Raw genomic sequence first — 23,041 nt, forward strand, 5'->3', positions numbered from 1 at the left:
AATAAGTAGGTAACAACTGGGTCAAAATATTTCTCTAAGAACCTATAACTGTAGAATAGCAATGGATTTGTACGAATTAAATAAATTGGTCATCTAAGTTAAAACGAGTCCTAAAAGTTTACTTCGAGTCTCCACGAGGAATGCAATAACGTCAGCCATTGTTCAGCACGTCAAAAGACAACGTCTGCTTCTGATTGGCCAGGGACTGGGTTTTTTTTTTTAGATCTAGACTGTAGATTACTAGTATGGAAATATTTTGGGGAAAAAAAACAAAACACAATTGCAACAGTATCAACTACCGGAAGCTCCATAATTGATGACGTCATATCCAATGATGGATTCCACTTTGCCATGCACAGTTCGCGTCTCAAAAAAGAAAAAAAATGCCTACATTTAGGGCGGGGTGCTGGGGTGACTTCTCTTACGTCAATGGACCACGTAATAACCCTTTTGGTGTATGAGCCACATCGCGTGTTATGATGGTCTTACGGCGAGAGTCTGTTTAGACCTTCAGAGATAGAAGTCTTATTAGGACCATTGCCGAGAAGCCTACTTAGAGCACCGGGGTACTGATAGATAAGTTTTAGGTTGGCGCGCTGGGGTATTATAAATTATGTATGGACATTTATATAAGTATCACCAGTATTGGAATATCAAAAATCTTACCAATATATGTATTTAAACTGAATAAGTCATCTATCTTACACAAATAGCCTAAAAATGTAATATTATCTTTTATCTTATTGGATGACTGACCGCTGCAAATGTTTCTGTTGATTTCAGTTAATCTAGTTCTTGCACCGTAGTAGATGCCGACCAGTACGCCCGTAACACTAGGCTACAATGTGCTACTTTACTATAGCTGGAGCCTGTTGGATTGTCCAGTAGCGATCTGATCAATGGGTTTATGTGTAAGTCGCACATGCGCGTAGCCGGTGGGAGGGATATGGGTTAGAAAATCTGATCGTATGGTATGCACTCGTCTCTGTGGTCGCGGGTTCGAACCCTGCCCACAGCTCTACGCAGCAGTTCTTTGGGAGGGTTGGGATAAGACGTAATAAGGTTTAATTCTGAAGCAAAGTCTGAAACACGTCAAACAAATGAAAATACGGCTACTTACACTTACTTGATGGGGAGGGGGTCAACTCACCTGTTGTCCAAACAATCCCTGGGTTCTATTAATGAAGTAATTCTACAAGAATTCAAGTGACAGCCGGAGAAAAGTCAAAACAAAACTAGTCGGTCACCAAATTCCATGAGCGTAGATGGGGCTATGGGGGGGGGGGGGTATTACAGATATCCAAAATATCTAACAGTTCCTATTTCATTTTATACTATATTTTTTACAAATCCAGCCCACTTTAGATGTACGGGGGGGGGGGGGTAGTTAAAGAGTCTAACCTTAAGAGCTAGTAGATTTTTTTTTAATGTTGGCTTTATTAGAAACCATCGAAGTCATCTGTCAAAATTAAGAAAAGACTAAATGTGGCTCAACAAAAATGGCTGAGAAGGATTTTGGGAGTCAGTTACACAGATCGGGTTTCAAACAAGGAAATTCTATGCCGAACTGGGAGTCGAACACTTAGTGAGGTTGTAACTGAGCGTCGCATGAGGTTTGCGGGACATGTTCTACGACAAAATAAATTACGCATACCAAGAGTTGCGATGACATGGAGGCCAATACGAGGAAAGCGCAAACAGGGACGTCCTCATCTTACTTGGCGCCACACCTTCATGGAGGACCTCAGAGCAGTGGACTCCAGGTGGGAGGAGGCTTCAGACATTGCCAATGACAGATCTTTGTGGAGACAGCTTTCTGCCCAATGCGCCGAACGGTGCGGGAGGACCTAAGTCTAAGTCTAAGTTTCTTAGAAAAAAAACTGTTTTTGTAATTGGGCCTCTGTAGCATACAATAGGAAAATTTAAATCTTCACCTACCAAGATGTAATCTGTTGTAATCTGTTGAACCATTGGGGCACCACATAAGATCTGTCGAGCGCCTTTCTCCATGCCTCTGTCTTTTGCATTGGATACAATTTCATTCAATGAAAAGAGTGTCCATTCTTTGATGTCTTCCCATCGCTTTCTCTATCTGCCTCTTCTTCTTTTTGCTGAAGGAAAGTCTTTGCAAGCCCTGAGGACCTTATGATGTGGCCATAGAGTTTAAGTTTGCGTTTTTTTTTTTTTTTTTTTTTACAGATCATCGTTGGGTCCAATTGCTGTATTAATTCTGTTTGTAATCTCTCCATTTGTGATGCGGTCTATGTAAGTAACACCTAATATCTTTCTGTAGCATCTTAGTTCAAATTACTAGGATCCACCTCTCGAGATCTGCTGTCCGCGTCCAAGATTCGCAATCATAGGAAAATCTGTATCAGTGATGAAACGTGTGGTTGTAACTTATAATTCTTCTTCTGTCTCAATAAGTCTATTAAATTTTAAGATCTATTGGTTAAGACCTCAGAGAAGAAAATAAGCTGTACAGGTATGTATATATATGGAGATTGCTTTTAACATTCTTAAAAACTCTTGTGAGATAATTATTAGTCGGTTATTTGTCTATTCGAACCTGTTTGAAAATAGACCTGCTCAAGAACTCTCTATTCCTATTTGTGTTAAGATAATAATATGTGGATTAAGAGATGTGCGAGGTCAGCATAACCTTTTTTTTTACGTGACGTCATCATTTCGACCCTCTCACCTTTTTTACACGTACAGAAAGCAGACATTATTACTTCCCTTTGATCATAATCTAAACTTCTTTGGAGAACAATAATAAAAAAAATTGACACTTAAGAGAGTTCTGGTTCCAGGGTTTTAAGCAGAGGTGTTAATAAGATTTGAAGTCAATGACATGGGATTTACTGAATCTCCACAGCAGAGAGAGAGAGAGAGAAACAGAGAAAGAGATAGAGAGAAAAGAGAAAGATAGAAAAGAAATAGAGAAGAAAGATAGAGAGAAAAGAGATGGTGAGAAAAGAAATGGCGAGAAAAGAGTGAGAAAAGAGAGAGAGAGAGAGAGGAAAGATAAAGGGAAAAGAGATAGAGAGGGAAGATAAAGAGAAAAATGATAGAGAGGGTAGTGGAAGAGATTTAATTTAAATTAAATTATACCGGTATATAAAGAGAACATTTCATTCAGGATGCCCAGACTAGGGCCTGCGGGTCATTACCGGCCTGTAACGCGGTGCTATCTGGCCCCTCCAAAGTGTGCACAAGTCATAATTGACACGTAACGCATCGATTTGATTGGACTTTTTGAGAGTTGATGCGGAAATGTCATTTTTCGAGAATGTATTCCCCTCCGAGCACTGGGCGTACATTTTGAACACTCCGAGCACTGGGCGTACATTTTGAACACTCCGAGCACTGGGCGTACATTTTATCCCCCTCCGAGCACTGGGCGTACATTTTATCCCCCTCCGAGCACTGGGCGTACATTTTGAACACTCCGAGCACTGGGCGTACATTTTATTCCCCTCCGAGCACTGGGCGTACATTTTGAACACTCCGAGCACTGGGCGTACATTGTGAACACTCCGAGCACTGGGCGTACATTTTGAACACTCCGAGTACTGGGCGTACATTTTATCCCCCTCCGAGTACTGGGCGTACATTTTATCCCCCTCCGAGTACTGGGCGTACATTTTATTCCCCTCCGAGCACTGGGCGTACATTTTGAACACTCCGAGCACTGGGCGTACATTTTGAACACTCCGAGTACTGGGCGTACATTTTATTCCCCTCCGAGCACTGGGCGTACATTTTGAACACTCCGAGTACTGGGCGTACATTTTATTCCCCTCCGAGCACTGGGCGTACATTTTGAACACTCCGAGCACTGGGCGTACATTGTGAACACTCCGAGCACTGGGTGTACATTTTACCCCACTCCGAGCACTGGGCGGTCATTTAGCCCACTCCGAGCACTGGGCGTACATTTCCCCCCACCCCCCCCCCCACCCCGAGCACTAGATGCCTTGTCACGGATGGAGACAAAAAAGAGATTTTTTCCCGTAAGAGCTGAAGCGTTGATATAACGCCATGCAAGAATTTTGTTTCTTCTAGGCCAGCTGTTCTCAACCTTTTAGCTCGCTGACCCCTATTACGATTCTCCACTAGGCGGCGACCCACAACCGTAAAATTTATTTCGTTCATAGGCTTGTTAGGCCCTAATTATAATTTTGCCAATGTTATAAAATCATATCAGATTTTGAATGTATGTATCTGACATCCATAATGTATTTACATAGCAGAAGCTTTATGTAATTGTATTCAGAGTAAAATGAATTTGTGCTTATATTAAAAAAAAATTATCTTTAACGTATACCGTCTAGGGTACAAATGTGCTTGTTACAACACTATAGAAATCGTATGCCCTCTCCCCTCCCAAAAAAAAAAACAACTTTTAATAGAAAAATAGACGAAAAAACAAAATTTCTGATGGTTTTAGGCGACCCCTGGCTAATGGTCATTCGACCCCCAAAATGGTCGCGTTCCACAGGTTGAGAACCCCTCTTCTAGGCAGAGGTGGCCTTAGCAGTTCGCAGGGCCCAGGGAGAGTGTCACATCATGAATATCTGTACGACGGGCTTACCGTGACAAAATATTCTCTTTATCGACTCCACCCCTCCCAAGGCGGGGGCCCTAGGTTTCCTCACTGGTCACCAACTGGGGGCCGCTAATGTAGGGAGTGAGCTCAGTCTTTGGGGCAAAGTACGACATACGTGAAATAATAGGTCTTGCAACTACTATGTCATACATACACATAAGGGTTAGGTTTCCATTAAATACATAACACAAGTTGAATATCGAGTAATGAACAGTCAAAGGTCACGTGCATAGTTCTTTTGTCTTTCTGAAATCACCTTTTCCACTCATCTTGTCCTAAATTCGCATATGTTATTAGTTATTCATATGAAAATAAGACCTCACATTATACAATTATCACTTGATGTCTTCCTGGTCATGTGGTATGGCCTCTTTTATCACGATGGCCCCGAGTTGGAGCCCCGTACGCTGTCATCCCCTGCTGTCCTGAAGGAGGTTTAGGCTAGGACTTAGTGATCTTCATTCCAGAAGGAACATTCGAAACGTATGCAACAAACACCAAAGCTAAACTTACTTTCGAGAAGAATGCTTACATTAGGGTTACTTCCCTCCTTTGCTATTGAGGAGTGATAGATTACATCACCAAGGGAGGTAAGTGCTTGATATCCATCTCTACAACAGTCGGAACACAGTGATGCTTCGGTTTGAAAAGAATAGAGCTGTTAAGGTGTCACTAAGTGTCCAATCAGCTCCAATTAAAGTAACCTTTCCTCACAGGTGTGTGGCAGTCATCCTTTTTTTTTTTTTAATTCAATTTTAAAAAGATTAAACATTTACAGTTCAAACCAGAGACAATGGTCAGTGCTTTCTTTTTATATTTAGCATGGACTTATCATTGTAGTCATATGGAACTATATATTACATTTATCGATTTTTTTTCCAAATCTAAACATAAACCCTAAGGTAATTCATTACCAACAGTAAATTGACTAATTTCTTTTTTTTTTTTTTTGTATTGATTCTTGTTTTGTCAGGTGCAGTAATAATTGTGTAAAATTTCAATTTGATCAGGGATTAGGTGTGGGAGAAATAGCGTCTACCAACTTTTTACCAGTCATAGATTAAGTTGATATAAACTTTATATATTTATGCTTGTACTTTTATGTCTTTGTTCGCCCAGACCGATTTCGGGCCTGATTATCAATGTGAGAAGTTTTGATCTAGCCTCCTCTTAATACAGAAATCATAGAACAGAAAACAATTTTTTAAAAGCCAGAACCGAGCAGACTTGAAAACGTTCGTTGTGGCGGAAATAAACAGATGACGCGGACAGAAAAACGTCTAGTACATTGCTAAGTCTCACAAGAACCAACAAACCGTACATTACATTTGCCCGCGACATCTCCCAGCTCAACGTGTTATTGAAAGTAATCTGGTGCAAATACGTTTCATCATAGAAGCCCAAAATTCAAAACAAGATGTAAACATAGAAGTATATTGCAGTCTTTCTGCCAATGTTCTTTGCGAATTAGCTTTGGGTAATTTACATTCGAAACACTACCAAGCGTACATGTTGGCCTACATCAATTAGGCGATTTCACACGAAAAGGTGTTCACGCTTCAATTTTTAAGATTCTGCTTGCGTTCCTTAAGCTGTGAATAGACCTTGTTTTTAATGATTTAACTGTGTAGAAGTTAGCCCTTGTTATGTAAAGGGAGAGTGATCCATTAAGGATTACGGGCAGGACATGGCCTAAATTGTACCGATGTGCCTAAACTCAAAACTCAAAATTCAAACCCTTAAGCAATAAAATTCAGTAAGATAGAAAAAGAAGAGGAAGTGATATAAAGAAATGTGGTGGTAATGAAATGGAAGCGAAAAACGTAAAAATAGGCAAACGGAAGATCGGAAGAGAATTGGAAGTAAATTATCAAAATAAACAATGTCAAGGACGCCATATTGAAAGGTCACTGTTGCCAACTTAATAAAAAATTACTTTTTTCCTTCACGCCTAAAAAAAAAAAAAAGAGTTATTTTTTCAGTGTTGAAAAGTGTACAGAAATTATTATATGGTTAGCCATAAATACTTGGCTGATCAATATTTCTGTATTCTATTCACCGGATACACCATATTGCCTCCATATATGAAAGACCCCCAATATTAGTTTCACTTTATTTTATATTAAACCATGGAACTATACTAAACCATTTCATTTGACTTTTTCACCCAAGCGATTGAATAGCATGTTGCTTTTCTAGCCTTGAAAATCAACAATCACATGAAATGCAACAAATAATAACTCAAATGATGGCTGGCCTGGTCGAGCGGTAAGTGCGCTGGGTTCATACCCTGCCCGCTGCCATCCCTCGTCGACCTGCAAGAGGTTTGGACTAAGAAATAGATTGTCTTCAACTCTGAAGGAACATTCGAGACATGTAAAGCAACGAGCTAGGAAAAATTAACGAAGGTGATTTTCAAGGGACATCACTCGTAGATAAGGGGAAAAAATGTTGTTACAGGGACTTTGCTTGTTAAAATTCCCCCTTAAAAAAAAACAACAGAAACAACAGACATTCCATCACACTACTGCACATCTAGACGCATAGATTACACTCTTCCTCTTCGTACAGGGCGCTGAAGCAGCGAGGAGGACGCGAAGGTAGCAGTGGTGGCGTAGATTGCCCTGGGTGGAGGAGGGAGCTGGCTGAAGAGAGAGAGAGAGGAGTGGGGTCTGGGGGTGGGGGAGGCTAAGTCAGACGTGGTCAGAGAGAAAGTTTAACAAGACACAGATCGATAAAGTTATTTAATCAGGGCAAACATTGATAAAGGCTGTGGGTCAAAGGTTAAGGAGAATATCGTCTGGTGGCTTGGACGTTGGGGGGCTTCACACTCAAGTCCATGAATACATGTACACCCCAACGTAAGCACGCACGCACAGACACGAAGCCTCACACATACGAACACTCACACACACGGACACACACTCAGCCATACATACGCTTCTCCATTTATCTTATCTTTCGACCAAATTCCGAAACACACTGAACGTGTGAGACTGAAAAACCCATATGTACAAATATGGCTGCCTGGTCCAGTGGTGTACGCTCCGGACTGTCGTCTCAATCGTCGTGGGTTCGAACACTGACTGTCAATTCTGAAGCAGCTTCAGAAAATGTACACGCACTAAAAATCTTGTCACAACTATCTAAATGCTTGTGTTACATTTCTGTTTTGTATCAGCCTAGTAGGGCATTAGAGTCTAATTAGCCTTCTTAATTATGTTTGATTACACTCGATCATATTGATTCCCAGCCTACCCACCCCCTCGCGCTATTCTCTGCGACCAGCTCTTTGAAATGCCATCACAGGTTGGAGTGAGATGAAAACAAGGTCAACTTTACATCAGAAATGGGAAGTTGTATGTAAAGGAGGGGCTGCTGAATAGGGGATTATGGGGATGTAGGGATGTGGCGCGAAGGGAATGTGACATGTGGGGGGGGGGGGAGGTCTTGTGGAGATGTGACGCTCTTAATGTGGCGTGTGTGGCTTTGAATCGAGGTCGCGTGGAAGACTGAAAATTGGGGTGGGGGTGGGAGACTGAATCGGGGTAATGTGGCGCGGGGAAATGTGAATTAGGGGTGTGTGGCAGTGGTCAAATTGCATTTAGGTTTTTAACTGTTTACTGTTTATTTTATCGAAGTTCTTATAACTTCACCTTTATCTTCGCCTTCATCTTCACCTTCATTTTCATCTTCACCTTCATTTTCATCTTCACCTTCATCTTCACCTTCATCTTCACCTTCATCTTCACATTCACCTTCATTTTCATCTTCATCTTCATCTTCACCTTCATCTTCACCTTCATCTTCACCTTCATCTTCACATTCACCTTCATTTTCATCTTCATCTTCACCTTCATCTTCATCTTCATCTTCATCTTCATCTTCACCTTCATCTTCACCTTCATCTTCACCTTCATCTTCACATTCACCTTCATTTTCATCTTCATCTTCATCTTCACCTTCATCTTCATCTTCATCTTCACCTTCATCTTCACCTTCATCTTCACCTTCATCTTCACCTTCATCTTCACATTCACCTTCATTTTCATCTTCAGCTTCATCTTCATCTTCATCTTCACCTTCATCTTCACCTTCATCTTCACCTTCATCTTCACATTCACCTTCATTTTCATCTTCACCTTCATCTTCATCATTTATGTCGCCTTCCCATCGATTCCTTTGCCTGCCTCTTCTAGTTTACAGTGTTGGCGGCGCTAAATCATCTGTCATTAGTGAATGGTCAATTATTTATCAAATCAATATTAATGGTTATTTATACAGAAATCGTCAGTAACCAACATTATTATTTACAAGTTAAATAATAGAATGAAGTATTCAATGATCACTCATCATTTAATAGTCTGCTAATGATATGTAAAAAAGACAGAGGTACTGCACCAACCTCCTCCAAATAAATCTGTCACAGAACCAGACATTCTTAAAGATGGACAGAAACTAGGAAACGTCAAAAAAGTTTGTCTATCTGGGAAGCACCATATCAACAAACGCCAACCTAGATGATGAGGTAGACTTCCGTGTTGCTCGTGCCAGGGCTGCTTTTGGCAGACTTCAAGAACAAGTGTGGCAAAGGAAAGGACTCAGCCTATCCACAAAACTGAAAGTCTACAGTGATGTAGTTCTCCCGTCTCTGTAATGCATCAGAGTCCTGGACCTTATATTCCCGCAACATCAAAAAGTTAAACACCTCCCACCTGTCTAAGAATTATCCATAAGGTGCGTTGGTCCGACCACATACCAGACACAGAAATCTTAAAGCTGTCCAACATGAACAGTATCAATGCGACAGTAAAAATGTCCCAACTTCGATGGGCAGGACATGTAGTCCGCATGCCAGACAATCGCTTTCTTAAACGACTTCTGTACGGGAAGTTGTGTGCAGGAAAGCGCTCCCAGGGAGGTCAATGCAAGCGCTATAAATACTCTTTCAAAAGCTCCTTTAAGGAGTGCGATAATGACTTTCACAGCTGGGAAGCACTAGCCCTCGATCGCTCCTCATGGCGTGAATCTGAGTCACGGAGTCTCGAGATTTGAACCGACAAAAAGCTGAGAGAAGAAGCAGGCCTATCTGCAACTGACCAAACCTACCCATGCAACGTATGCATCCGGCTTTTCAAAGTGAGGGTTGGACTTTACAGTCATCTTCGAGTCCATAGGAAATGAGAAAGGTACTCATCTTCGATCACGAAGGAGGAGCTATATAATGATATATCATTAGTGCAAAATATCAGTCACACGATTTATGTATCAACATCTCTTAAACTAGCAAACGCTTGAAGTTTCGCACACATGTTCCTTTTACCACTTAGTCGCTTGCTAAGGCATCATTTTGACATTCGCAGCCTGAAAAGTAAACAAAAAAAAACGCAAACTTTTTATAAAACCTTTTATCGTATCTTATCTTATATAACAGTGATGCCCAACCTTATACGGCCTGCGGGCCATTTTAAGTTCCAACACACGTGTCGCGGGCCACATGAACAAAAACATACATAAAATAAAATAGGGAATAAACAATTTTAAATAGTTTGATTACAATCCCATGGCTCCAGTAGGCCTACTTTCTATAAAATTAAGTGCTTGTAAACATTGTGATCATACCAAGCTATTGTTTTCTGAAATGTGAAAGGTTTATGTAGACAACACGGCGTAAAAATCTATTGATTGCATTGCTCGAAATCTATTATCTGCATTGCTGGAAATCTATTGTCTGTATTGCTGGAAATCTATTGTCTGTATTGCTGGAAATCTATTGTCTGTATTGCTGGAAATCTATTGTCTGTATTGCTGGAAATCTATTGTCTGTATTGCTGGAAATCTATTGTCTGTATTGTTGGAAATCTATTGTCTGCATTGCTGGAAATCTATTGTCTGCATTGCTGGAAATCTATTGTCTGTATTGCTGGAAATCTATTGTCTGCATTGCTGGAAATTTGTCAAGCATGGAATCTTGCTTTGTAAGTCAATCGGTTCCAGTTGGTGTCACTCCTCAGCGGCAATAAAAATGATTTCGAAATCTGCTGCTCTGTCATTTAGTTTTGAATAAAGATTTTCACCAACATCGTCCACTCGTTTTTGCAGTTGTCATGCCAGAAAGGCGGCACAGCTTCAACTGCATTTTTTTCAGGCTGATTTTATTCCACCACTGCTAGCTAGCACTTTTTGTACTTCATTTCTCTTCTTAAAATGTGAGCAACTCTGTAGCCTCCATTAAACGTAACTTAGCGGTCTTCTCTTAGCGGCTCAACCCAACAATGCCACCCTATTTTGTAATGGTTTGTTTTAGAATGCTTTTAATGGTATGTTCTTTAAAACAGACTCTCTCTGTACAAATCAAACATGTTGACTTATTACACAAAAAATAACTTTAAACATTTATTTGACTCTCCTATTTCAATAACATACAAAAATGTCGCATTGTACGGCACCTATCATGTTGACGTCAGAAGAAATCGAATCACAATGCTGCAGAAAAGATGCGCTGCGTTACACGCATGAGATGTCAAGGACACGGCTAGCTCAAGAAAGCCGCGGAATCGTCCAAGACTCTAAAACAACTGTCAATTCTTGTCGCCGAAAAAAAAAGCCTTGTGTTCTTATAGAAAGAAAAAATTAATATGAATATTACAAGACAATAGATTACGATGATATCCATCAAAGAAAAAGTGACAGTTCTAGCATAGAGAAAATACATTATTCAATATTTTTATTTATATTCTATATTATTTTACCGATACACGTAGGACGTAATCATCTTCTTTTTTGAAGTAGCGTCTGTATTTTATAAGATAAGAAGATAAGAGAGTGAACAAGGATTTATAATAATGAGTGGATATAATACTACTATACTCTGTAGCACTGTCTTATCTCTACATTTGAAAGGGGACAAATGTACGATGACAATGAATAAAACCAGACTTTCATTCAATGACTTACATTGTTTCCAACCAAAGGCATAACTTCCTGCGTGTGATAAAGGAGATTTGACATGAAGGTGAACTGACACACATCGAAATATTAGTTACAATTAAAAGCCTAAGTCTTTTTTAATTTATTTAGTTGGCAAAAAGAAAGTTTCTTTACGCGTCCTTGACATTGTTTAGTTTGAAAAATCTCCAATATTTTGATGACTTTATGACGGCGGGAGGAGGGGGGTGCAAAGTTTCTACTGGCGTAAATCTGGCACTGTGAAGGATATAGGATATAGGCGACTCATTAGCATGTACAGAAATGGCTGGAGTCCAGTCTGCGTTTGTTCACTTGTGAACGGCCTCCCTTGTCTCCCGGCCGCCGCCTCTTCCTCTCCAGTAAGGTGGACAGTTGATCAGGGAATCGATTTTCAATCAGGCCGCCCCAACGTAGACGAGCGTCAGTGTGGTGGCTTTTCTGGAGCCCGTAGGATGTGTGTGTGTGTGTGTGGGGGGGAGAGGGTAAGTATACGATACTTGACAAATCTTAATCTTGGCGAACTCCTGGTGTAGTTCGCTTCTGCTGGACAGGAGCGTGCGAGTGTTTGTGTGTACGTCTCGGGATGAGGCGCCCCCCCACCCCACCCCAGCCTAAAGGTGATGAATGGCTAAGAGAAATTGAAAAACGCAACGGAGAGAAATTTGAAGGTCTTTAACATTTAGAAACTTATCACAGGGCTGTTATTTGAACTTATCACAGGGCTGTTATTTGAACTTATCACAGGGCTGTTATTTGAACTTATCACAGGGCTGTTATTTGAACTTATCACAGGACTGTTATTTGAACGTATCACAGGACTAATTTGAACTTATCACAGGGCTGTTATTTGAACTTATCACAGGGCTGTTATTTGAACGTATCACAGGACTAATTTGAACTTATCACAGGACTGTTATTTCACACACGCAAAATATGAAGGCTAAAAAAATATGGGGATGGGGAGTGCAAGGCCTTCAAGGGAACGCCCCTGTGCCTTAGAGAATGGCGCGTGTAATGAATTCTTAGGAGGAATATTTTCCTTCATCACACTCGGTGGCGTCTTTAGAGGGTCGTAGACGGTGCAGTCTGGACCGGACGAACCAATCAGGAAGTAACATCAAAATCAATAAATAAAGTTCCCCTTTCAGACCTTGCGATCTGTAGGGCAGATGATGTTAAGGTCATTGGTTTCTGTGGCCAACAGTTAACGAGCAGGGTGTCATGTGGCCAGCACAAAGACCAACCGCCTTTACTTTCCCCAACTATAGTCAGGTATCCATTAGAGTTGGGTGGACTTTGAAATATCCTGAAGTTCAAATTCCCAGTTTTCACAGGATTACAGGTTCAGAAGCCATGCGCTTAACCACTCAACCACCGCGCCCCCAAGAGCAATGAGAAAGAGAGAGAGAGAGAGAGAGATTGAATTGAGAGAGAGAGATTGAATTGAGAGAGAGAGAGAGAGAGAGTTTGTGATTCTACGTTTGTGAAATATTTATTTGGGGAAATCCCAGTAGACTTCATCGACACCTAAATAACTCAAATAGCTTACATCGGCTACAGTTGCTTTTAATCTAATATTTGCCCGAATTAATCTAAGATCATCTAAGATCTATGTTGCTTAATTTTGTGGAGGAATTCAGAATCAGGTTTAATTCAGCCCAATATTTTGTGACAATTTAGTTTAGGCATTTGAACTTGGCATTGGGTCAAAACAGAACGCCAAAAAAACGAAATAATGAGATAAAACAAATAATTTTGAATTCCGAGGTGACTGATTTTAAACAATATAGCACTGTGTTCAAAGGGAGATAACTTGTTAATAGAAAAACGTTACAATAATTGTAGGCCTATGATAATTGTGGATATAGATAGAATTTTTTTTTATTATTACAAAAAGGCGCCAGAAATGGGGAAAAGCCGCTATTAGTTTTGTGTGTTATGTCCATTTGTTCGTCAATCATAAATATATAAATATGGAGTTCTTCCCCTTAGCTAAGCTTTGTGTTTGTGTTTTTTTTTTCTTTCTTTTGCTTGTTTTAAATCTGTATTCAAAGAAAAGGGATGTTATTCTGGTAATGCTTTTTTTTTTAAAGACCCACCTGTTTAAAACTTTTTTTTAGATTAGTTTGTCATTTTAGCTCTCGTGTTTGTGTTTGCAAAGTTATCACAGCGCCCTGAGCCTACATTTTGTTTGCTAACAGCGCTTTATAAATACAATTATTATTATGAAATATTAAGGGCGTTATTCTATTAGCGATCCTAGAGCTAAGCGTGTTTGTTGACCAATCTATCGCTCCACTGTGACTGAACTCACGCCACCTCTGTGTACCAGAAAATACAGAAAGACCTAGAGACAGTGGCTGTAGTGAACTGATGGCTAGAGGCAACAATACTGGCAGCTTTTGACTCGTGTTAAGTTGGGATAGCATTCCCTTAGGTCCAGAAAGGGGAAAAAAAAGGTTGGGCAAAAGAGGAGCCGGGCAAATGGTCAAATTTAGTTTGTGTAAAGAACTCAAGGGGAGAGAAGTGAATGGATTGACGTACAATCAGAAATACAGAAAAAGAAAGAGATTGAATTGAGAGAGAGAGAGAGAGAGAGAGAGAGAGAGACTGAATTGAGAGAGAGAGAGAGAGAGATTGAATTGAGAGAGAGAGAGAGATTGAATTGAGAGAGAGAGAGAGATTGAATTGAGAGAGAGAGAGAGATTGAATTGAGAGAGAGAGAGAGAGAGAGATTGAATTGAGAGAGAGAGAGAGAGAGATTGAATTGAGAGAGAGAGAGATTGAATTGAGAGAGAGAGAGAGAGAGAGAGATTGAATTGAGAGAGAGAGATGAATTGAGAGAGAGAGATTGAATTGAGAGAGAGAGAGAGATTGAATTGAGAGAGAGAGAGAGAGAGAGAGAGAGAGATTGAATTGAGAGAGAGAGAGAGAGATTGAATTGAGAGAGAGAGAGATTGAATTGAGAGAGAGAGAGAGATTGAATTGAAAGTGAGAGAGATTGAATTGAGAGAGAGAGAGAGATTGAATTGAGAGAGAGAGAGAGAGAGAGATTGAATTGAGAGAGAGAGAGAAATAGATTGAATTGAGAGAGAGAGAGAGAGATTGAATTGAGAGAGAGAGATTGAATTGAGAGAGAGAGAGAGAGAGAGAGAGAGATTGAATTGAGAGAGAGAGAGAGAGAGAAATAGATTGAATTGAGAGAGAGAGAGAAATAGATTGAATTGAGAGAGAGAGAGAGATTGAATTGAGAGAGAGAGATTGAATTGAGAGAAAGAAAGAGAGAGAGAGATTGAATTGAGAGAGAGATTGAATTGAGAGAGAGAAAGAGATAGAGATTGAATTGAGAGAGAGAGAGAAAAAAAGAGATTGAATTGTGTGTGAAAGAGAGAGATTGAATTGTGATAGAGAGAGAGAGATTGAATTGTGTGTGAGAGAGAGAGAGAGAGAGAGAAAGAGATTGAATTGTGTGTGAGAAAGAGATTGAATTGAGAGAGAGAGAGAGAAAGAGAGAGATTGAATTGAGAGAGAGAGAGATTAAATTGTGTGTGAGAGAGAGAAAGAGAGAGATTGAATTTTGAGAGAGAGTGAGAGAGAGAGAGAGAGAAGAGAGAGAGATTGAATTGTGTGAGAGAGAGAGAGAGAAAAAGAGAGATTGAATTGAGAGAGAGAGAGAGAGAAAGAGAGAGATTGAATTGAGAGAGAGAGAGAGAAAGTGAGAGAGATTGAATTGTGTGAGAGAGAGAGAGAGAGAGAGAGAGAGAGAGAGATTGAATTGTGAGAGAGAAAAGAGAGATTGAATTGTGTGTGTGAGAGAGAGAGAGAAAGAGAGAGATTGAATTGTGAGAGAGAGAGAGAAAGAGAGAGAGATTGAAGTGTGTGTGAGAGAGAGAGAGAGAGAGATTGAATTGTGTGTGAGAGAGAGAGAGAAAGAGAGAGAGATTGAAGTGTGTGTGTGTGAGAGAGAAAGAGAGAGAGAGAGAGAGAAAGAGAGAGAGATTGAATTGTGCGTGAGAGAGAGAGAGATGCGATTTTGAGATAGAGTGAGGAAAAAGAGTACCGTGAGTGATTGAGAGAGAGAGAGAGAGAGAGAGAGAGAGAGAGAGAGATACCGGCAAAAAATGCAGAAAGAACCAGAGAAAACAAAACAAAAAAAGAAATACTGAGTGAATGAGCTGAGTGATTACAGGGTAGGAAACGAGAGAGAGAGAGAAAGAGAGAGAGAGAGAGAGAGGAGCAAACGACAGAGGAATAAAGACGTGATGGTTTCGATACCAAAGAGACACCGAGTCCAATAAAGATGTTAGCATGCTAAACTCACAGTCGAGACTCATTCAATAGAAAACCTTGACGCCGCCATTTTCTTTTCAGTTCACTATTGATTCCTGAAATATTCTTGACTTAGAGGCTCAGCGATGTGAAAGGACTTCGTGCCACTCTAGAAATTGATGAGCTACGACCAGAAACAGAGGAATGATATTTAGTTCGTCTGCTTGTATTTTGTTACGTACATACACACTAGATACCAACAATTACAGACTAATCACTTAAGAAAATATTCATTATCATACACTTGATAATTGGAGAGTTTTTATTACTTTTTTTTTAAATTTATTTTTCGTGGTTCCTACTTTCTGGCTTCTCTTACGGGGCTCAATATCCCTGGCGTCTCATGTCCAGTTCCCTCTCTTTGGCTCCACATCTTTAGCTCCTTATTCGGCGATCCTCATCGATGGCTCCAGTTTTTATAGGCTCACAATCTTCATCTCCCCATTTTTTTTTATCTTACTCCCTGGGTCCATATCGCCCTCTTCTAGGTATCATCCATCTGGCTCCTCATCTCCAACTCCCTCTTCTTGGCCCATTCTTCCTGGCTCCTCATCTCCAGTTCCCTCCCTTTCCTTGGCTCCTCCTCCCTGTCTCCTCATATTCAACTCCCTCTCCTTGGCTCCTCCTCCCTGGCTCCTCATATTCAACTCCCTCTTCTTGGCTCCTCCTCCCTGGCTTCTCATATTCAACTCCCTCTCCTTGGCTCCTCCTCCCTGGCTCCTCATATTCAACTCCCTCTTCTTGGCTCCTCCTCCCTGGCTCCTCATATTCAACTCCCTCTTCTTGGCTCCTCCTCCCTGGCTTCTCATATTCAACTCCCTCTTCTTGGCTCCTCCTCCCTGGCTCCTCATATTCAACTCCCTCTTCTTGGCTCCTTCTTCATGGCTCCTCATATTCAACTCCCTCTTCTTGGCTCCTCCTCCCTGGCTCCTCATATTCAACTCCCTCTTCTTGGCTCCTCCTCCCTGGCTTCTCATATTCAACTCCCTCTTCTTGGCTCCTCCTCCCTGGCTCCTCATATTCAACTCCCTCTTCTTGGCTCCTTCTTCATGGCTCCTCATATTCAATTCCCTCTTCTTGGCTCCTTCTCCCTGGGTCCATATATTCAACTCCCTCTTCTTGGCTCCTTCTCCCTGGGTCCATATATTCAATTCCCTCTCCTTGGCTCCTTCTCCCTGGGTCCATATATTCAATTCCCTCTTCTTGGCTTCTTCTCCCTGGGTCCATATATTCAACTCCCTCTCCTTGGCTCCTCCTCCCTGGCCCCTCATATTCAACTCCCTCTTCTTGGCTCCTTCTCCCTGGGTCCATATATTCAATTCCCTCTCCTTGGCTCCTCCTCCCTGGCCCCTCATATTCAACTCCCTCTCCTTGGCTCCTCCTCCCTGGCCCCTCATATTCAACTCCCTCTCCTTGGCCCCTCCTCCTTGGCTCATCTCCAACTCATACTTGTTTATATTCTTTATTTAGCGTTCAAAAATCTAGAGAAATCATTCAGTAGCACACAATACAACGGGACTTAGTATGTAAATAGAGATAACCAAACAAGAAGCACAACTCTTGGAAACGTGTCGAAGCATCTATTAAGTTTGTCGCCATTCCTCACCACAATAATATGTTCGTCCCGGCTAGTAATGTACTCACAGTGATGGGACGACATTGATTATTACAAAGCTTACATCAACTCGCTCTGTCTGTCTGGTAAAAAGTTTGAACATGTTTGTTTTTTTCCCACTTCCCATTCTCTGATCAAGTTGAAACTTTGAGCAATTATTCATTGTATCTTATCTTATCTTATATAATACAGACGTTACTTCAAAAAAGAAGATGATTACGTCCTACGCGTCATGCATTTAGTCATGCATATTAACCAATGACTTAAATTCTGCCAAATCACTGGTTTTCCTGGCTAGCTCAGGCAACCCATTCCATGCTCTAATAGCACTAGGGAAGAAGGAGTATTTGTACAAATTTGTCCTAGCATATGGGATGAGGAATGTGCCTTTATCTTTGTGTCTTTCAGAGTATTTTATTAAATTTTGTTTTTGTATTTGAAGATTATGGTTCAGTGTTTTATGTATTATTGCTACTTTACTTTTGAGCCTTCTGTCCTGAAGGCTTTCTAAATTTAGTGATTTTACTAAAGGTGTTACTCTAGTCAAATGTGAATATTCGTTTGTTATGAATCGCACTGCTCTATTTTGTGTCTGTTCTAGTTTCTTAATGTTTTCTTGAGTTGAGGGGTCCCAAACAGAGGATGCATATTCTATTATTGGCCTAACCAAGGTTAAATAACATTTTAGTTTTATGTTCTTATTTAATTTATAGAAATTTCTTTTAATAAATCCTAATGCTTTGTTTGATTTTTTTGTAGTTTCATCAATATGTGGATTCCATGACAGTTTTTCATTTATTATAACACCTAGGTATTTTGCGTTTTTAGTCTGTGTTACTGGTTTGCCATGAATAAGATAAGTGGAATTAATTTGTTTTAGTTTTTTTGTTACTCTTAACAACTGACATTTTTCTGGGTGGAAAGACATGCTCCAATTTGATTCCCATTTCTGTAATTCATCTAATTCTCTTTGTAAAATATCTGTGTCTTGTGTTGTTTTTATTGTTCTATATATTATGCAATCGTCTGCAAATAATCTAACTTTTGTTCCTGAAGTAATGCAATTTGGTAAATCATTTATGTAAATTAAAAATAGTAGTGGACCCAAGACTGTTCCTTGAGGTACACCTGAGTTTACTGTTATCGGTGTTGATTTAGAGCCATTTATTATTACAGTTTGTTCTCTCCCTATCAGAAAGTCTTTAATCCACTGATGCAGTGGACCATTAATGCCGAAATATTTTAATTTTTTAAGCAAACTATGGTGGTGAACTTTGTCAAAAGCCTTAGAAAAATCTAGTAAGATAGCATCTATTTGTTCACTATTATCTAAACCTTTTGAAAAATCATCAATTAGTCCTATTAGTTGTGTTTCACATGATCTATATTTCCTAAAGCCATGTTGGTATGGTGTGAGGACATTATGTTTGTCTAAGTGGTTTATGATGTTGCTACATATTATGTGTTCTAGGATTTTACATGTGATGCTGGTAAGTGATACTGGTCTGTAGTTTCCTGGGTCAGATTTTTCTCCTTTTTTAAATAGGGGGGTGACATTAGCTTCTTTCCAGTCCTTTGGTACTCTGCCCTGGTTAAGTGAAGCCTGAAAGAGTATTTTGAACACTGGGGCTAGCTCATTACTTAGTTCTTTGAGTAATCTAGCTGGAATACCATCAGGTCCAGAAGCTTTATTTGGTTTGGTGTTGGCTAATAGTTTTTGAATTCCATTTTCTTGTACTACTATATCTTCTATGTTGTCTACTTGGTTCAAATTCAGTAATATGTCTTTGTCTCCTGGGGCTGAGAATGCTGATGCAAAGTATTTGTTTAGAATGTTTGCTTTAGTTTCATTATCATTATGTATTATGTTATGTTCATCTTTTAATGGCGCTACGCCTGTTGTTTCCATTTTCTTAGACTTAATGTTTGACCATAGGTTTTTGTTGTTGTCTTTAGATATTACATTGTTTATGTATTCACTCTGCAGCTGTCTGCTTACTTTTTGGGTTAAGTGTTTAATTTTTATATACTTTTTGTAAACTCTTTCTGCATTAGTTTCTTTAAATTTTCTATATAGGTTTTCCTTCTGTTTACAAAGCTTCTTTAGTCTATTATTAAACCAGCATTTATTTATTTTGTTTGATGTGTATTTAATTGGTATTTGATTTTCTATAATGCTTTTAAGATGGTTTTTAATGAAATTCCAGAGGTCATCAACTGGATGGTTAATGTCTTTTTCTAATAAGAATGTTTGTTGAAAGTTTAATGCAGCTTGGTGTAGTTGTGTTAGGTTACATTTATTCCAGAGTAAGATTTTTCTTTTGGGTTTTATATTGGCTACTGCTTTTATCTGACTGTGTATTTTTATGATCTCATGGTCTGATAGACCAGGGATAATATCATAATCAACTACTAATCCAGGTCTGTTGGTTAAGAAGAGATCTAATGTGTTGTTTAATCTAGTTGGCTTTTTAATGATTTGATCTAAACTTAGGTTGTGTAAAGTTTCTATGAAAAGCTCATTTATGTCCTTAAGGTTTTGGTGTTTATCTATGGTTAGTGTTTTCCAATTTATATCAGGTAGGTTGAAATCACCCATAATCCAAAAAACTGCATTTTTATTTGTCTCTTTAAGTGTCGTAATCTGATTACATAGTTCCTGCATGTATTCTAAACTAGAATTTGGTGGTCTGTAAATGCTGCCTATTATTAGGGATGTTGAGGTGGTCAACATCTGACAAGACATGAATCACTACAAAAAATATACAATATAGTTGATTAATTATTGGTGATTAATTACTTTGTTTGATATCGAAATAAGGGGAATTAATGCTACTCAGTGAGAGATGTAGATGTATGTATGGGTTAAATGGTCCCCACCATGTTGTGATACCTTTTTCACTCTCATTAAGTTAAAATTTGCGTACTTATTCATAGTCGATGACAATGCACATATCAATAAAAAAATTAACTGATTAGTTAATCAATTAGTAGTAATTATTTAATTTTGTTTTCTATAGCAGAAAGGGAGCTAAACCCTGCTGTTATTAGATAAATGGAAGTATTAGCAGTTCTTTCCCTCAGATACGCTCTTTTTTTTTTAAGTTGTTTTTTTTTGCTTGCTTTTCTTGTGGGCTCATGAAGTAGGTCGATGACAATTGGTAGATATTATTAAAGTCTAAGGCATTTGAAATCCTGACATTATGCAAGAATTGACCAGTTTCAGTTATAGGGTGTCTCTCTCGTCAATATTACACCAATGAACTAGAATTATCCAATGAGCCGTAAATATCTCATTATGCAATAAAGTTTAAATACTTCCCACAATTCCTCCTATTTAATGCATACATACAAAGTATCTAAAGACAGTGCTAGGGACTACATTTTTATTGAGAGAAATGGTGAATAAAATGTAACGAAATAAGGGACTACGCTATTATAGATCTTTATTTCCTTATATTTAACTCTTTCTCTCCTAACTGACGATACCAGCGTTGATTCCACCAGCATGTGGTAAATAATTACGGAGAGAAAGAGTTAATAAATGGGGTAGCAGTAACAACTCAATTGTAAAATGTTTGTTTTCCATGTTTTGGATGTTCCTTCAGAGCTAAAGGTTTACTTCCTAGTCCAAACCTCCCGCAGGATGACGGGGGGTGGCAGCGGGCAGGGTATGAACCCGGGACCATCGACACGTCTGAACGACTGTCCAGCTCATACCGCACGACCATTCAGCCATCCGGCACGACAATGCAGCCATCCGGCACGACAATGCAGCCATCCGGCACGACATTGCAGCCATCCGGCACGACAATGCAGCAATCCGGCACGACAATGCAGCCATCCGGCACGACAATGCAGACATCCGGCACGACAATGCAGACATCCGGCACGACAATGCAGCCATCCGGCACGACAATGCAGCCATCCGGCACGACAATGCAGCCATCCGGTACGACAATGCAGACATCCGGCACGACAATGCAGCCATCCGGCACGACATTGCAGCCATCCGGCACGACAATGCAGCCATCCGGCACGACAATACAGCCATCCGGCACGATCAGACAGCTAATGGACATGTAGCTGTAACATCTTTTAAAAATCTTATCAAAATATGTCAGTCAATAGTAACATACTTTATTGGCGCCCCCCGAAAGGGGAAAAGACGCTATTAGTTTTGTGCGAAATGTCTGTCCGTCTGTACGTCCGTCCCGTTTAGATATCGTAAACTAGAAAAGATATTGAAAATCCGACATCTCAATATTTTAGACCATTCAAAGTTCTGATGCAACGGTAACTTTTTTTTTTCTGAAAGCGAAAAGTCTCATTTTTAAAATCAGTTATGCAAGCAGTTTTTTAAAGAGAAAAAGCTAATTAATATGCATTATAAGTTAGACGTAATTTAAAACGAATAGTAATCTTGTAAACTTCATTTTCCTGAACAACTTTTATTTCGTGTCGATTTTCTTTGGATTCGAATAAGAGATTGAACCTTTTCAAAACAATTGGATCAATTAAAAGACATCAGTTAGGTCAGGGGAGGCGCGGTGGCTGAGCGGTAAAGCGCTTGGCTTCCAAACCGGCGTCCCGGGTTCGAATCCTGGTGAATACTGGGATTTCCAACTTTGGAATCTTTGGGCGCCTCTGAGTCCAGCTCTAATGGGTACCTGACATTAGTTGGGGAAAAGTAAAGGCGGTTGGTCGTTGTGCTGGCTACATGACACCCTCGTTAACCGTAGGCCACAATAACAGATGAACTTTACATCATCTGCCCTATATACCACAAGGTCTGAAAGGGGAACTAGTTAGGCCAGGCTCACATCTAACTTTACATTCACTTTCACCTATCCTCTGATCTGCGGGACCGTTGGGGCACTACACAAGATCTGTTAACCTTCTTTCTCCATTTTTATCTCTCAATTGTCTTTGATATAATTCCATTTGGATGTTCTTTCTGAAAATATTGAAACCTGCCTGGGTGGACCACTTCGGGGGCCGATTTTGAGTTTGTGTTTCTACACAAACTGTCTTTTGTAACTTTGCTTTTTTTTTTTTGGTTTATCTATGACTATGAACTATCTAGTTGTAGACCTACATGGCCAGTTATAATTTATATGCACTAGCAATACTCACTGTCTAGTCCGTCTAGTGTATGGTACACCCACAATAAACGGATTAGTCGATTAATAATACCCACCCGGGTTATGTAATGGGACACTGAATGAACCACCCCCCAACCTATGTGTTGTCTAAGTCAACTCGGTAAAGTCGGCATAGAGGTCCAAGAATAGCTCATAAGTTTGAAGCTTTTACAAATTCGTTTTTATTGCCGTTTTGTCTGGTGAGAGAAGCTTAGTTCGTCGTGGGGTTATTTTCCTTGTGAATGAATGAACTATTGATCTCTCTCTCTCTCTCTCTCTCTCTCTCTCTCTCTCGCAAGCCGCCCCTCCTGCCTCTACATTCCAGTCTCCTCCAATATCCGCGTATTGCTTTCAATCAGCCTTCCCCACCTT

General features: G+C 39.9%; 1 protein-coding gene across 1 annotated transcript; it reads right to left on the reverse strand.

The window, feature by feature from the left end:
- Window positions 1-16,401: 16,401 nt before the first annotated feature.
- On the reverse strand, window positions 16,402-17,346 carry LOC129928745 (uncharacterized). Its single transcript, XM_056044529.1, has one exon. The coding sequence runs from the start codon at window positions 17,344-17,346 to the stop codon at window positions 16,402-16,404; it is 945 nt and encodes a 314-aa protein (XP_055900504.1).
- Between the last annotated feature and the right edge of the window lie 5,695 nt (window positions 17,347-23,041).

Source organism: Biomphalaria glabrata, chromosome 10 (genome assembly GCF_947242115.1).
Source record: "Biomphalaria glabrata chromosome 10, xgBioGlab47.1, whole genome shotgun sequence".
NCBI classification, from domain to species: Eukaryota; Metazoa; Mollusca; class Gastropoda; family Planorbidae; genus Biomphalaria; species Biomphalaria glabrata.

What these genes read in the sequence shown, in the direction of transcription:
- LOC129928745 (XM_056044529.1), bottom strand. Translation starts at nt 17,346, where the DNA reads ATGAGCCAAGGAGGAGGGGCCAAGGAGAGGGAGTTGAATATGAGGGGC.